This window comes from Lycorma delicatula, chromosome 5, assembly GCF_047948215.1.
Source record: "Lycorma delicatula isolate Av1 chromosome 5, ASM4794821v1, whole genome shotgun sequence".
Classification (NCBI taxonomy): domain Eukaryota; kingdom Metazoa; phylum Arthropoda; class Insecta; order Hemiptera; family Fulgoridae; genus Lycorma; species Lycorma delicatula.
In genome coordinates this window covers 159,936,522-159,949,424 of record NC_134459.1, presented here as the reverse complement: position 1 = coordinate 159,949,424, position 12,903 = coordinate 159,936,522, and the positions used below count along the sequence as shown (strand labels likewise).

The window sequence follows — 12,903 nt, the reverse complement described above, 5'->3', positions numbered from 1 at the left end:
TAAAAAAGTAGCTTTTAAAAATATTATTTTTCCAGTAATATTTTGCTAACGTAATTGAAAAAAAAAAAACGTTAGCACAATGACTACAATTGCATATTTAACACCTTAATATTTAAACATGCATTGATTACGAATAAAATAATGACGCAATATTATTTAATTCAAACATTGACGCCACGACTGTATTAATACACACGCTCTGGTGGCTAAACGTGGAGACGCTTTGCTCCAGACCCTTCAGTCAGTAACTCGGCGACCTGTCAGCTGTTTGGGTTAGTGTTTGATTACGGTAGCTTTGCAACTGTCTTGTTTTAGTTGTGTGTACAGTCGATTGCAGTACATTGATAAACACGTTGTGATATTATTGTACTATATTACTTGTGTATTATATGTAATTTTTTTAAACTGTATTATGGAAGATTCGCTTATAGCCACTCAAGAAAGGCCTCTTTGTTTTCCTTCTGCTTTCGATAACAAAGGCTCAGGAGACTGTGATAGTACCGGTAGCGGATTTAAAGAAATTGATGGTAAGCTTTTTTACGTATTTACGATTAACCATGTTTTTATTACCTACTATTTTAATAAATGCTTTATCCGTTTAGCTTTACTGGTATTGAACTTGTTAGTTATGTTATTCATCGTTAAGAGTTGAACATTCACTGTTAACAATTTGACATATCTGTTTTTAAAATTTTATTTTCCCAATTTAACTTGCCAAAAATCAGTGTTGGGCAAACATTTCTTCAATTAGTGATGGTATATACATGAATAATATGATACTTTTCTGATTTAAGCGTCGAGTAGAATGCAACTTAACACGAAAGTGTTAATAATTTACTGTTAGCAATAAAATATTTCACTTGTGGAAAATGTATTTTATTGATGCATGTTTTCTTGGTTTAGTGCTGTTTAGAAGTTACATTTAAACACGACGGTGTTGTTAATTTTTGGTTTTTATTACGCGTTTTCTTGTTTACAGTTTATCAACTAACGATTTTCTTTTATTTTTGTACAAGATGTTTAGATTACCGGGATATGTAAATGTTGAGGTAACTGTTTTTTTAATCCTGAATTTTTCATCTGTAAATTGGATTGCCATATTTTATTTTATAATTCAAGTTAATTATATTTCTCTAATTTGAATAATGAAAGCTTACCGGACGTTGTCAGTTTTTATTAATATATGTCGTGTAACCTGATTAATCGTACAAAGTTAAGACTTTTCGTTATTTAGTAAACTAAATCTGTTAATTCTTTTATTTATCTTGATGTAGTATATTCTTTATTTCGATGGAGGCGAATAACGATTTGTTTTTCTATTAATCTTTCTCAAGCAAAAGTGGAAATTTATTCAGTTTGTTTTTGTTTATTGATTTATGTGATCAAAATGTGTGATAAGATTCATTATTAGAATTACATACTGCAACAAGTTGTTGTGTTCAACTGCACTGCTGTGATCTTTTATTTCTTTTCTGCTGTCTTTAATTTTTTTAAGTGGTTAATAATTAATATGTATTTTCAAAAACTAGCTCTTAGCCTACATTTTGTAAATTCAAAAAAATAACTATAGGGTATTTTTTTATTATTATAATAAATTACATGATAGCAATGTTGCATTTATTAAGTTGTTACTTAACTTTACCAACATTCTGATTTATTTGTTGGACTCCTACAACCTTCAGAAAGGTTTTGTTTATTTTTGTAATACTGTTAATAAAATGGAGATTTTTGGTTAATAATGCTGCCCTGGTATTCTGCTAGTGAACAAAAAAATGTTTTTTGTTCACATGTTTTTCTTCTTTTAAGTTTTTCCATGTTGCAGATTTTTTACAAATTCTTTTATTTTTCATAAGATTAAACTCATATTTCTTATAAATAATTATTCAGAATAAAAATTAAATATATTGAGTATTTCAAAGTATCTTAACGAATTATAAGGATAAAATATTATGTCAAACAGATGTCATACGTTAAATATTATTGTTATTAATTACATTAATTTAATATAAATAATTATACAAAAAATATGTTAATTTTTCAAAAAAAAAGTTAAGTATTCAGTAACATGGAATTAGAATTTTTTCCTATAATAAAATGTAACAGGGTGATAAAACATTACACAAAATATTTTTTGGTATTTTTGTGAATTGCTATATTTTATTTCAAAAGTAAGGTCAATATTTTTTTGAGGGTTATTTTTTCTGTTCATTTCCTAATTTTTGTTCGTATAGGTTTGGGCACTCAAAACCAGTTTTATGACTCAAATATGTTACTTTTTTTGTTTTTAACCTCCAGGACCACCGCCAGGCATTGCCCAGAGGATGAGATGAATGGTTTGTAGCGTCTATGATATTGCCATACCTGACTGGGATTCAAACCCGGGACCTCTGGTTGAAAGGCCAAGCCACTACCACTCGTGCCACAGAGGCCGGCAAATATGTTACATTAATTGATGAACTTTAGTGAATATAGCAGTAAAAATATTCTTTAACAGTTTTTTCTTAGTAAAATTCAAAGTTAAATGTCAATTTTGCATACTTATTTCTCTTCTGCGTTATGCTAAATAGATTTTTGTGGCTGATGATGTCTAGTAGTTTACAATCTTTATTTTATTTTTTCTTGGTTACAGTCTCTTAAAAGAAGGTCATGAAAACCAATTATGTAGTTAATCTTAGCAGTACAGGTTATAGTTTTATTAATTAGAATCATACAAACAAATCCACCCGGTTGGTCTAGTGGTGAACACATCTTCCCAAATCAGTTGATTTGGAAGTCGAGAATTCCAGAATTCAAGTCCTAGTAAAGGAAGTTACTTTTATACGGATTTGAGTACTAGAGCGTGGATACTGGTGTTTGGTGGTTGGGTTTCAATTAACCGCATATCTCAGGAATGGTTGAACTGAGACTGTACAAGTCTACACTTCATTTATACTCATACATATCCTTATTCATCCTCTGAAGTAATACCTGAATAGTAATTACCGGAGGCTAAACAGGAAAAATAAAGGACCATACAAACAAAGTACATGTATTCTGTACGGTTAGTATTTTATTAATAAAATGATTGGAAAGAGATATTTTGTTAGAGGAAGAGTAACGAGCCTGTGCTTCATAGATACAAAGAAGAAAATGATGGAGATATTAAAGAGAGAAAGTAAAATGGAAAATACTGTAATTGCATACTTTATTAGCTACTGTTACAACTGTTCACTGCTTATTAGCTACAGTAATTTACAGTAGCGATGAAAGTTAATAAGAATATGAGTGACTAACCTGGCTGAGTCTAGGTTGAGGTGTTAGGCAAAGATGCTGCCCCTCACCAACATTTACATTGACGATATGATAAGGAATGTAGTTTAAGAAAGTGAGGAGGAAAAAATAAAATGCATAAGATTTGCTGATAATATGACAATTCTAGCTGATTGTAAATATGTACTTCAAAGGTTGAAGTATTTCTACTCTGTCCTGAAGGAAGGAATGAGAATAAATATAGATGAAATTAATGTAATGGAAGTAAAAAACAAAGAGGATTTAGTGGGAGGGACAAGAAGAACAAAAAAGGTAAAAAATTACTGATATTTGGGATTGTGGTGACAGAGGACTGGAAGAGTGGAAAAAAAGTAAAAGGAAGCTTAGTAATGGTAAAGAAAGTCTTCAGTAAGAAAAGGAAATTAATATACAGTAAATTTTGGACTTGAAAATTTTAAGTAAGAGGTTAGCCAAATTGCTATGTATATGTATGTCTTGTTTGTAAGTGGAGCATGAGCAGTGAAGAACAGGGAGAGGAACCAGATTGAGACTTTTTTGAGATGTAAGTATGGAGAAGGGTGGAGAAAACAAGATGGACAAATAAAGTGAGGAATGAGAAAGTAATGAACAGTATTAAAGAAGAAAGAGCACTTATGCGGGAAGTACACAAAAAAAAAGAATACCGGTTAGAAGGGCATGTTATTAGAGGAAGTCGAATTCTAACAGCAGTATTGGAAGGGTCAGTAGGAGAAAGGAATTGAGGAAGAAGAAGAATAAAGTTAGTAGATTAGGTGAAGATTAGAAACTATGAGGAGATGAAGGAGAAGGTTTGGCACAGAAATGGATAGAGACAGCAATGGTATAAGGGACCAGTCGCCAGACTGAACACCGTATGATGATGAATATTGATATTTTATTTCATTTTTATAAAATATGCAATCTACCATGAAAACCTGAAGAATATTAAAAAAATAAAACAAATTCTATAAAATTATTTTAAATGCAGGGTGATAAATTTGCTATGGGGGTTCACATTATTAGGCAATTTCCTCAGCAACTATGTTGTACTTTACAACATGACTGAAGTGTAAATATGAAAAACTAAAGAAAGTGTTTTACAAATCTGATTGAATCTGGGATATTTATGTATTTCACAGCTAAAAGGTTCATGTGAGCTGAATATGAACTATAGTTTGTAGACATTTTATTATAATTGTGTTATTCAGTTTCTATGATCACAATTTGGATTTACTGTCTGAAATCACTAATTTCAAATTATGATCAGCATGAAAAAGTTCCATGAAGAAGCATATTGTTTTAAGGTAAATAAATGAAATTGAGCATTTTTATTGCATCTCACCAGAATTTTCTTCTATTGTTTCAAAGCAGGGGAGGCCTAGGTTCCCCGATTTGATAGTGGCAGAATCATCTGAGGTTCTTGCAAAGAGCGAGAGTTTTGATCCAAGAATGAGATAAAAATAAATATTCCTGGGCAATTTTTAAATTCATTTTCAAAGTTTGTCAATGACTGAATTCAACACCAATCCATTTGTGACATTTATATCCTATTCTAAAAAAACAATAACTGTGAATGAAATTAGCAGAGGATGGTAGTCACTAGTGATGATGTTCTGGTCTATTTTTTAAGCTTATGTTATAAAACAGAACGGTTTGCAGTTTTTACATGAATACTGTACTTGTTGTACAGCAGGGTTTCCCCAGGCCTTGAAAGTCAAGGAATTTCAATTTTCTCTAAAAAGGTTTTTAAAAATCATCTTGAAATTTGTAAAATGTCTGGGAAAAGACGAAAAATTTTATTGAGCAGAAAATTACCAAAAAATAATGACTATTTATATATTTTCCTCACCGAAGAGGCTTCAGTCATTAGAAAAAACAAAAAAAAAATTAGTAGAAATTCTTTTCATAGATTATACATGTGATTCAAATTTGAAATGTATGTAGTAAAGTGTATACTTGGGATTGAGCTTTGTGCATGAATTTGGATTCTTCAGTGATTATTGAACATCAAAAACCAATTTTTCAATTTATAACCTTATGTATATATATTACTAGCGTGAATGCTACAAATTAAGAGTTCCACTCCCAGGTTAAAAAAAAACATTGAATCCAGTCAAATTTAATTGAAATCTCATTGAATTGGACAATGTTCTAGCCAAATCTTATTCAGTGACTTTTCTGTAACACTTTGCTGGATTCAACAGTTTTCTTCAGTTGATAACCAATTAAATCCAACCAAATCTTATTCAAATTAAAGGTCCAGCTAGATTCCATTGAAATGAAGTCTTTCGGTTCAATGAATTTTTTTAAGCAGGGTTGCAAATTTCAACTACATATCTTAACTATCTGGAGAATGAATAAGTAAGTATTTGTGCTGGTAACATGTAAATTGGTGGGCTTTTAATTCGTTTCCCATTAAAGTGCTACACAACAAAGTAGAGGAGGGGTGCTGGTGTGGATTTTAGAGTTAGAAGGGACCGGGGCGAGCCCCGGTCGTGAGGGTCAGCATGCCAAGGTGTGTCAGTTACGATGATCGACTGGGAACTCCGGGGTCCTTAGGCTGGGATGGGGCAAAATAAAACACCCAGACCTGGCTGCTGGGTTGGGGGGCCAGGAGCGATTTGGTCAAGCCCCGTTCTCCGTGCTCAGTGGTTACAGGCATGAGGAATTAAAGAATATAGATCAAGACCCGGTCTTCGGGGAGGAGCCCGGGAATGACATAGTCGAGTCTGTTATACCTCTTTTCGGAGATTAGAGGCAGGTGATAAAAACGATCCACCAAGGGGGCTGAACTGCTATGCTGGATGTACTGCCGGTAGGTGGGGAGGCTCTCTTAGAGTTGAAGGACACTCTCCTGGGCTGAGCTTTACTTGATTGTATGTCCAGCCCAGAGGCAGTGAGGGATAATGAGAAAAAAAAAACATAAATATATTTTGGATGTGAAGGTTATAAAACGATAACTGTATTTAAATGTTACTATATACTACTGTGTTGATGTTATATAGCTACAAACTTAAAATTGTAAAAATACACTTATAAAGAGAAAAAATGTGGTAACTGATTAAAAATATTGATTAATTTTAAAGTGTTCATTTTATGATAACAAATATATAATATTTATTTTTATTTTGATACTTCTAAATTTACTTTAAAATTGTTGATCTGGTTGTTTTTTTTTAGTATAATGTTATTTAATGCTGGAAAAATAAAAGATAGTTTTATTTTGTGATTTCCTTTTACGGTCAGGTTTATTGACATTTAAAGAGCCCAAACTTTAGTACTAAAAATAATCAGTCAAAGTGATAAATTATTACAAATTATAGATTAATTTTTTCTGTTAACTAACCGAATCTGAAATAATGGAATATGATTAAATGATAAATTAATATCGTTTAAAACAAAGGGGGGAAATGTTGTGATAAAGGAAATTCACAAATTTCTAACAGATAATATTTATTGAATTGATAGTAAGTTTCTTTTTTAGTTAAAATAATGCATTCCTAATATAAAAATAAAGGATGTTGATAACTATTCAAATAGTATGTATATTAACAGTTAAAAAGGAAATAATAATACTGTAGTAATAAATAATTATAGTAAATAAATTAGGTCATGTAGTGCTTATATAACCTGTATTTCAAACTGACAGCTTAGTTTTTAATTTTTTACTCAAGTTTTAGCATACTGTGAACACTACACATTATGGATGCAATGACACATAACATGTTAAAATTTGGTAATCTGGTTTTTATAACTTTATAAGAATTTTTTTAAATTTATTAAAAATCATTAGTTTTTTAGACTTAAGGATTATTATATTTCGGTAGATCATTTATAATCTTTAAATTACCATATATTAAAATTAAAAAAAAAAAAATTTCTTTCAAAAATTATATTACAATTTTAAAGTTGACTGATTTTTTTTTTAGTAACTCAGATCATAGAAATTTTTTTTCTGTGAATGTACATTAATTTTATATGGATAGATATTTAAATTTAATTGTGATTTTTTAATCCAAATTAGTAAACCGAGTTGTTTCAGAAACCTTTGCTTGTTTGTTAAACAGTAAATATTTTTTAACATTTAAATAGTTTTAATAATTTTAAATTATTTTTGTTGATTATGTTAAATGAATAATTGTAGCTATATTTTAATACAATATCATTTATTCATTTATTTCAACTGATAAAGGTGATATTGTAATGTTTTGAAATTTTTTTCCCAACCGATTGTTAATTTAGGTTTTTTATTTATTGATTGTTGGGCTTTTAAAATTCTCTTTATTTATACATATAGGTAACAAGTAAGTATTAACTTTAGATTAACTATACTTTGAGGCTACTATCGGCAGTCATTTCTTTTGAGATATGATCAGGTGGGGCTAAATGAGCAAGTAGCGCAGCAGAAAGGTAGAAATTTTGTTACAGAATCTTTTTTTACAATCTTATTCCAAAAGGACTTTCATCTACCTCGTTTGTCATCCTGTTGATCATTTCATTGTAAAAACCATTGGAGTAATAATTTCCAAAATTTTCATATCATATTCTCACAGTTGTAGGATTCTTCTACCGGCTTCGTCAACGATTAAGGTCAGTTTCAATATCTGCTTGACTAATACTTATTAAAAGGATGTAATGGCTTATATTTGCTAAAGAAAAGATTTGCAGTTCCTTACACATTTTTTTTAGTATGACAATCTTACTAAACGTGAATTGTATCTTTTTACATGAATAATATTTTTCAAATATATGTGCTGCAGCTTCCTCGGTTTAAACATACACCTTTTTTGTTCAATGTATGAAGTTCAAATCGTCCTTGGAACCATGTTATAATTATACATTATTACAATAGAGAAGAACTTAGTGTACATTCTATCTACTCTTATCACCGCTGCATGATGAGAAACAAGTTCTGGATCACTTTTTAAATACCTGACTATATATTGAGAGAAAGTCGCTCTTATGCGATCCACCACCTGACTATACCCTTTTCTTTCCTTCTTTATTTTCATCAGTTGTTTTTTTATAACTGGCCTTGAAGCTTCTTGATATTGCGTTTCTTACTTATCTGTTTCCAGTATTTTGATCATATTACCCAGAAACTGTTTATGCTATCTGAAATATAACATTCTGCTATATTTATGTTCTTATAGTAGTATTTTTAAGTATTAGTATTCTACACTTAGATTAGGTTATTACATTTTATAAAGTTGTGCATTTATATAGAAAAGTATTTTGTAATGTGTAATTATTATTGATTTAATGCAAAAAAATGTTACGTTACAAGCTTATTGTATTATAATTTATCTGCGTTGTTTTTTAACTTTTTTATAAAACAGATGACCTTTGATTATTATTAGATATAGAAATCATTAAATTAATATTATCTTTTATTAGTTAGATCTAATGTCAGTAGAGAAAATAGAATTAATTTTTTTGATCTATAACAGATTTAACTTTTGGTTAATGGTAGTATTAAACTTTAACCGTTATATCGTCTATTTATGTGTCATTTTTCTCTCTTAAAGGTTTACTAACAATTCCAGGAAGGATTATGTATGTTGACTTTTTTTTATAAATATATCTTTTATATTTTATTTTTATTAGGAAATTTTAGTTTTATTTTCCTATTTTTTTGTTTTAATTCCTTTTAATTTAACGAATATTCTTTATGGGTGTCATTGTACTGTGAAATAAGGAAGCTACATAGTGATGGGGAAGGTGCCAAAATGTTCTTGTTTATTATTGCCGTTCAGTTACATAGTCTGTAAGTGAATCATTTTATCTCATTAGATTTTGTTTTCATTTTCTTGATGGTTAATACTTAAGTGTAGCTTTTGGCAGTAGGAGAATCATTCCTTTTTTTTTTTTAGTAATTGTTACTAAAGAAGTTAAATACTTGTTTGTTATCTTTGTTTTATTATCTGAAAATCTTTGCTAAAATAAAGCGGCTTTTGTGTATGTATGTATATATATATATGAGTATATTATTTTTTTTCAAGCTATTTTGAGCAATAATTTGCCTATAAGTCGGTTATTTGAGTTTCAGTGTTTAAAAATTGAAAAAATGCTCTGACTTTTTTGTGGGGGAAAGAAATATTTATTTTCTATATTAGAAAATTTTTTCTTGCATAACAATGTAGGAGAATTTTAACAGAAAACAATAATTTTACGTATGTTATAAATTTTCAATCGCTTTTTATCCATCATCAGTGAAACTAATGTTGTTGTTGTCCTGTAATGCAAAGAAGTGTTTTTTGTTTTGTTTGGAAGACACATAAAATCTAACTTACAAAAAAGTACTCTGTATATTTTTAGAATTTGGTAAAGAAGTGTTTTAATTCTGAACTACCTTGGTGTATTTATTATAGCCTTGGTACATGTTTTTCTGCATTTTATAATGTGTAACTTTTTAATGTGTGATTTTGCTTTGTACGCAGGTAGAGTATTTATTTATGTTGTAAGTAATGCTGTATTTGTGATTAGTTTCTCAAGGAGATCGTCAAGTATTTACTCTGTACTGAAAGTGCTTTCTTCATTGATCTTATTTGCTTATTGTATCCTTATCTAAAACTTCACAATATTTATCGATTTTAGAATTAGGTAGATTACATAAGAAAGCTACCTATTGTAATGGGTACCATGTTTCAACTTCCGGAAAATTTTCGACATATCTTACCGTTTCACATCATCCAGACCCCAAAACCACCGACAGTTCAAAAGTTTATATATATATATATATATATATATATATATATATATATATATATATGTCGGAGAATAAAGTACAGTGGAGTATCTTCCGACAAAACGATGAGAATATTCTTTAGAATATCTGTATTTTTAGTAGTTTTAAGAAATGTACTATTACTTGTAATATTTTGTAAAATAAGGTTTAAATTGTTTTATTGCGGTAGGCTTAGGCCTAGGTAGGCACATGGTTGTCAACGTAGTCGGGATCCCAGGACGATAGGGGTATCATAAAATTAATAAGGAAAAGGAAATATGCAGTAGGCATATTATTTGAGAATGGGTAGTCTTGCTTTGGAACCCAGATCGAACAGACGTCCTGGTGATCGCGAATTCGTTATTTCCCTGAGCCTCGGTCTATCGCAAGTTGTTTTAATATTATTTGAATTCTAAATTAAATTAATCTTATATTATAATTCGTGTACTACTGAGTTATTGATAAGTGATAATTATCATTTGTAATTATTTCATTGTACGAGTTATCTACTCATTTTTATTAATTGAACTCTATTATAATCTTATATATTCTCCACTTGTAATAATAAAAATGAGTGAAACACAAAACGTTGAATCCCTGACAAATCTCCTCGCCTCTCCGACATATATATATATATATTTCACTTTCTTGTGGACTCGATAACTGCCGTAATTTTGGTGGCAATCACTTTCAAATTGATACATAAAATATAACGACCCAAAATCTTGGTCGAATTGGTTAATGGGCAAAATCGGACCGTGAGGGTGGAAATGAGGGGGCTATTTCGAAAAAAAACCGCTATAACTTTCTTAAGTAAAATATCGAATTCGTTTAAGGTTCCTACTATTCTTTAGATAAGGGCCTAAAACTTATATATGTAAAGTTTTTTGATATCACCAACCATTGGCCCAAGGTTGGAAAAAATAGAATTTCGAAGACAAAAAAAAAAATCATACCTACCGTAATAGGCACAGTATCGAATCGATTTAAAGTGGTCGTTACTCATCTAAACATTACCTAAAACTTTTATCTGAAACAATTTTTGATATGACCAACCGTTACGACGAGGATAACCTAAATATTGTTGGAATTTTAAGAAGATGGGGCTTGTTTAACACTAAACATGGGAAAATATTTTTCATGTGCAACAATTGTCGTATTGATTAAATTCGAAGTTTTTCTTAAGTTTAAGGTGGAAATCTTTTTTATCCCCTACTTAGCGCCGGTAAAATCTCTTTGCCTTCCGGCGTGCCGAAAGGGATTTTTTTATTTGAAATTGTTTAAGTAGAAAGTATATTACTTTATCGCATTTTTTAAAGGAACTGTGGTGTTAAAAAAAATGATGTGATGACTATTTATTTGTTTATTCGTACGGTAGTAACGAGCTTCTGTCCGATAATAGTCAACAATAGATGATAATGAATTTTGTAGCTTATAAAAAAGTATCATGTCTGATTGCGACTAGAACCTGGGATCTCTGGAGGAAAGGCAAAAATGCTACCGCTCCGCCCCAGAGATTGGCGGCACTTAAATTATATTAATTAATCGTTCATAAATCCACAGATATTCATTACTGTTATAAATACCCAACAATTATTTTTTAATCAATGGAATGTGGATTACTGCATGCAAAGGTAATATTTTGAACATTTGAAAGGTTTAAAAAAAATCGTCATACTTTTTAAACTAATACAGCAGTTTAATTTTTATGTTCTAGTGATATCCTGTTTGTTTAGTGAATATGTTCAGTGTATATTTCATTCTTTATTTTGAAATTTACATTTTACGTTGTACGATTCCTTTGCTTACTATCTTACTGTTTTTGTCTGTCGTTCCCACTGACGCAGTCCAGTTTCATAAGCAATATTGATACAAGATATACTACGCCCCACAAACCGGCCGTCACATAATTAAATTTGTAATATTTTGTGATTTTTTTTTTGTCTTCAGTCATTTGACTGGTTTGATGCAGCTCTCCAAGATTCCCTATCTATCGGACTCCCTTTCTTATTACGGCTTATTTCTTATGTTCTTCAATTATTACTGTTGCTGTTTGGTTCCTGTACGTGTTAGCAATTGTTCTTCTATCTCTGTATTTGAACGCTGATTTTTTTAAAATGCTGAACATTAACTAATTGTTCTGTATTCTTCATATTTTGTGAAGGGGATTTAAAATTTTAAGCGATTGCGTTTTTTTTTCTAACTGTACAAATTTTATATGCTGTGTTAGAGTTCAGTTGGTATTGCGACCGATTGATTTTGGGTTGAATTTGTAACTTCTGTTTGGTATCTCGCTACATCACTCATTATAAATGCACTGCGAAAAATCCTTACTGATTTATATTTGTTTTTACTTTCATTATTTTCTGTTTAGTTTTGTTGCGCTTACTGAACAGTTGCCTTAAAAGTGAACTCCAATAAAAAATATATTGCTTTAGAGCCAATATTAAAACTCATCACACAGACTGTCATATATATATATGAAGTGCAAATTAGTATTATCTCTGGAAACCTTATTTAATTTTTACAGATCTCTTAGTGTATGTACAAATTGTCACATTTATTATTATTTTTTGATATTTAAAGATTGTAAGTTTTTTAATTAAAATATAACCGTTCTCAGTAGTATGCCGCCTACTGATTTTTTTTTATTTCGTTCTGTCTTTTAAATTTAATTCTTTTAGAAATTGTCTGAAAGAGCGAGAACGGGCAGATTTAAATGTTACATAATTTGTTTGCAAATTGATAAGGTGATGAGTATGTATTATTTTTATTATTATTATGTTGTTTGTGTTTTGACTATACTAATTTATTTACATTTAAAATATTCATGTTAGATTAATTAGTATGATATACATCATGTTAAGATGACGGACCCTTACATATTTTATTCAGTTCAAATAAAAATT

At 29.9% G+C, this 12,903-nt stretch overlaps 1 protein-coding gene across 1 annotated transcript in view; it reads left to right on the top strand.

The window, feature by feature from the left end:
* Positions 1 to 250: 250 nt before the first annotated feature.
* Positions 251 to 12,903, top strand: part of AMPdeam (AMP deaminase) — a 253,902-nt gene continuing 241,249 nt past the window's right edge. Inside the window, exon 1 of the mRNA XM_075367427.1 lies at positions 251 to 527. Within this exon, the coding sequence (XP_075223542.1) occupies positions 413 to 527 (115 nt within the window). The 5' untranslated portion in view covers positions 251 to 412. The remainder of the gene's footprint in view (positions 528 to 12,903) is intronic.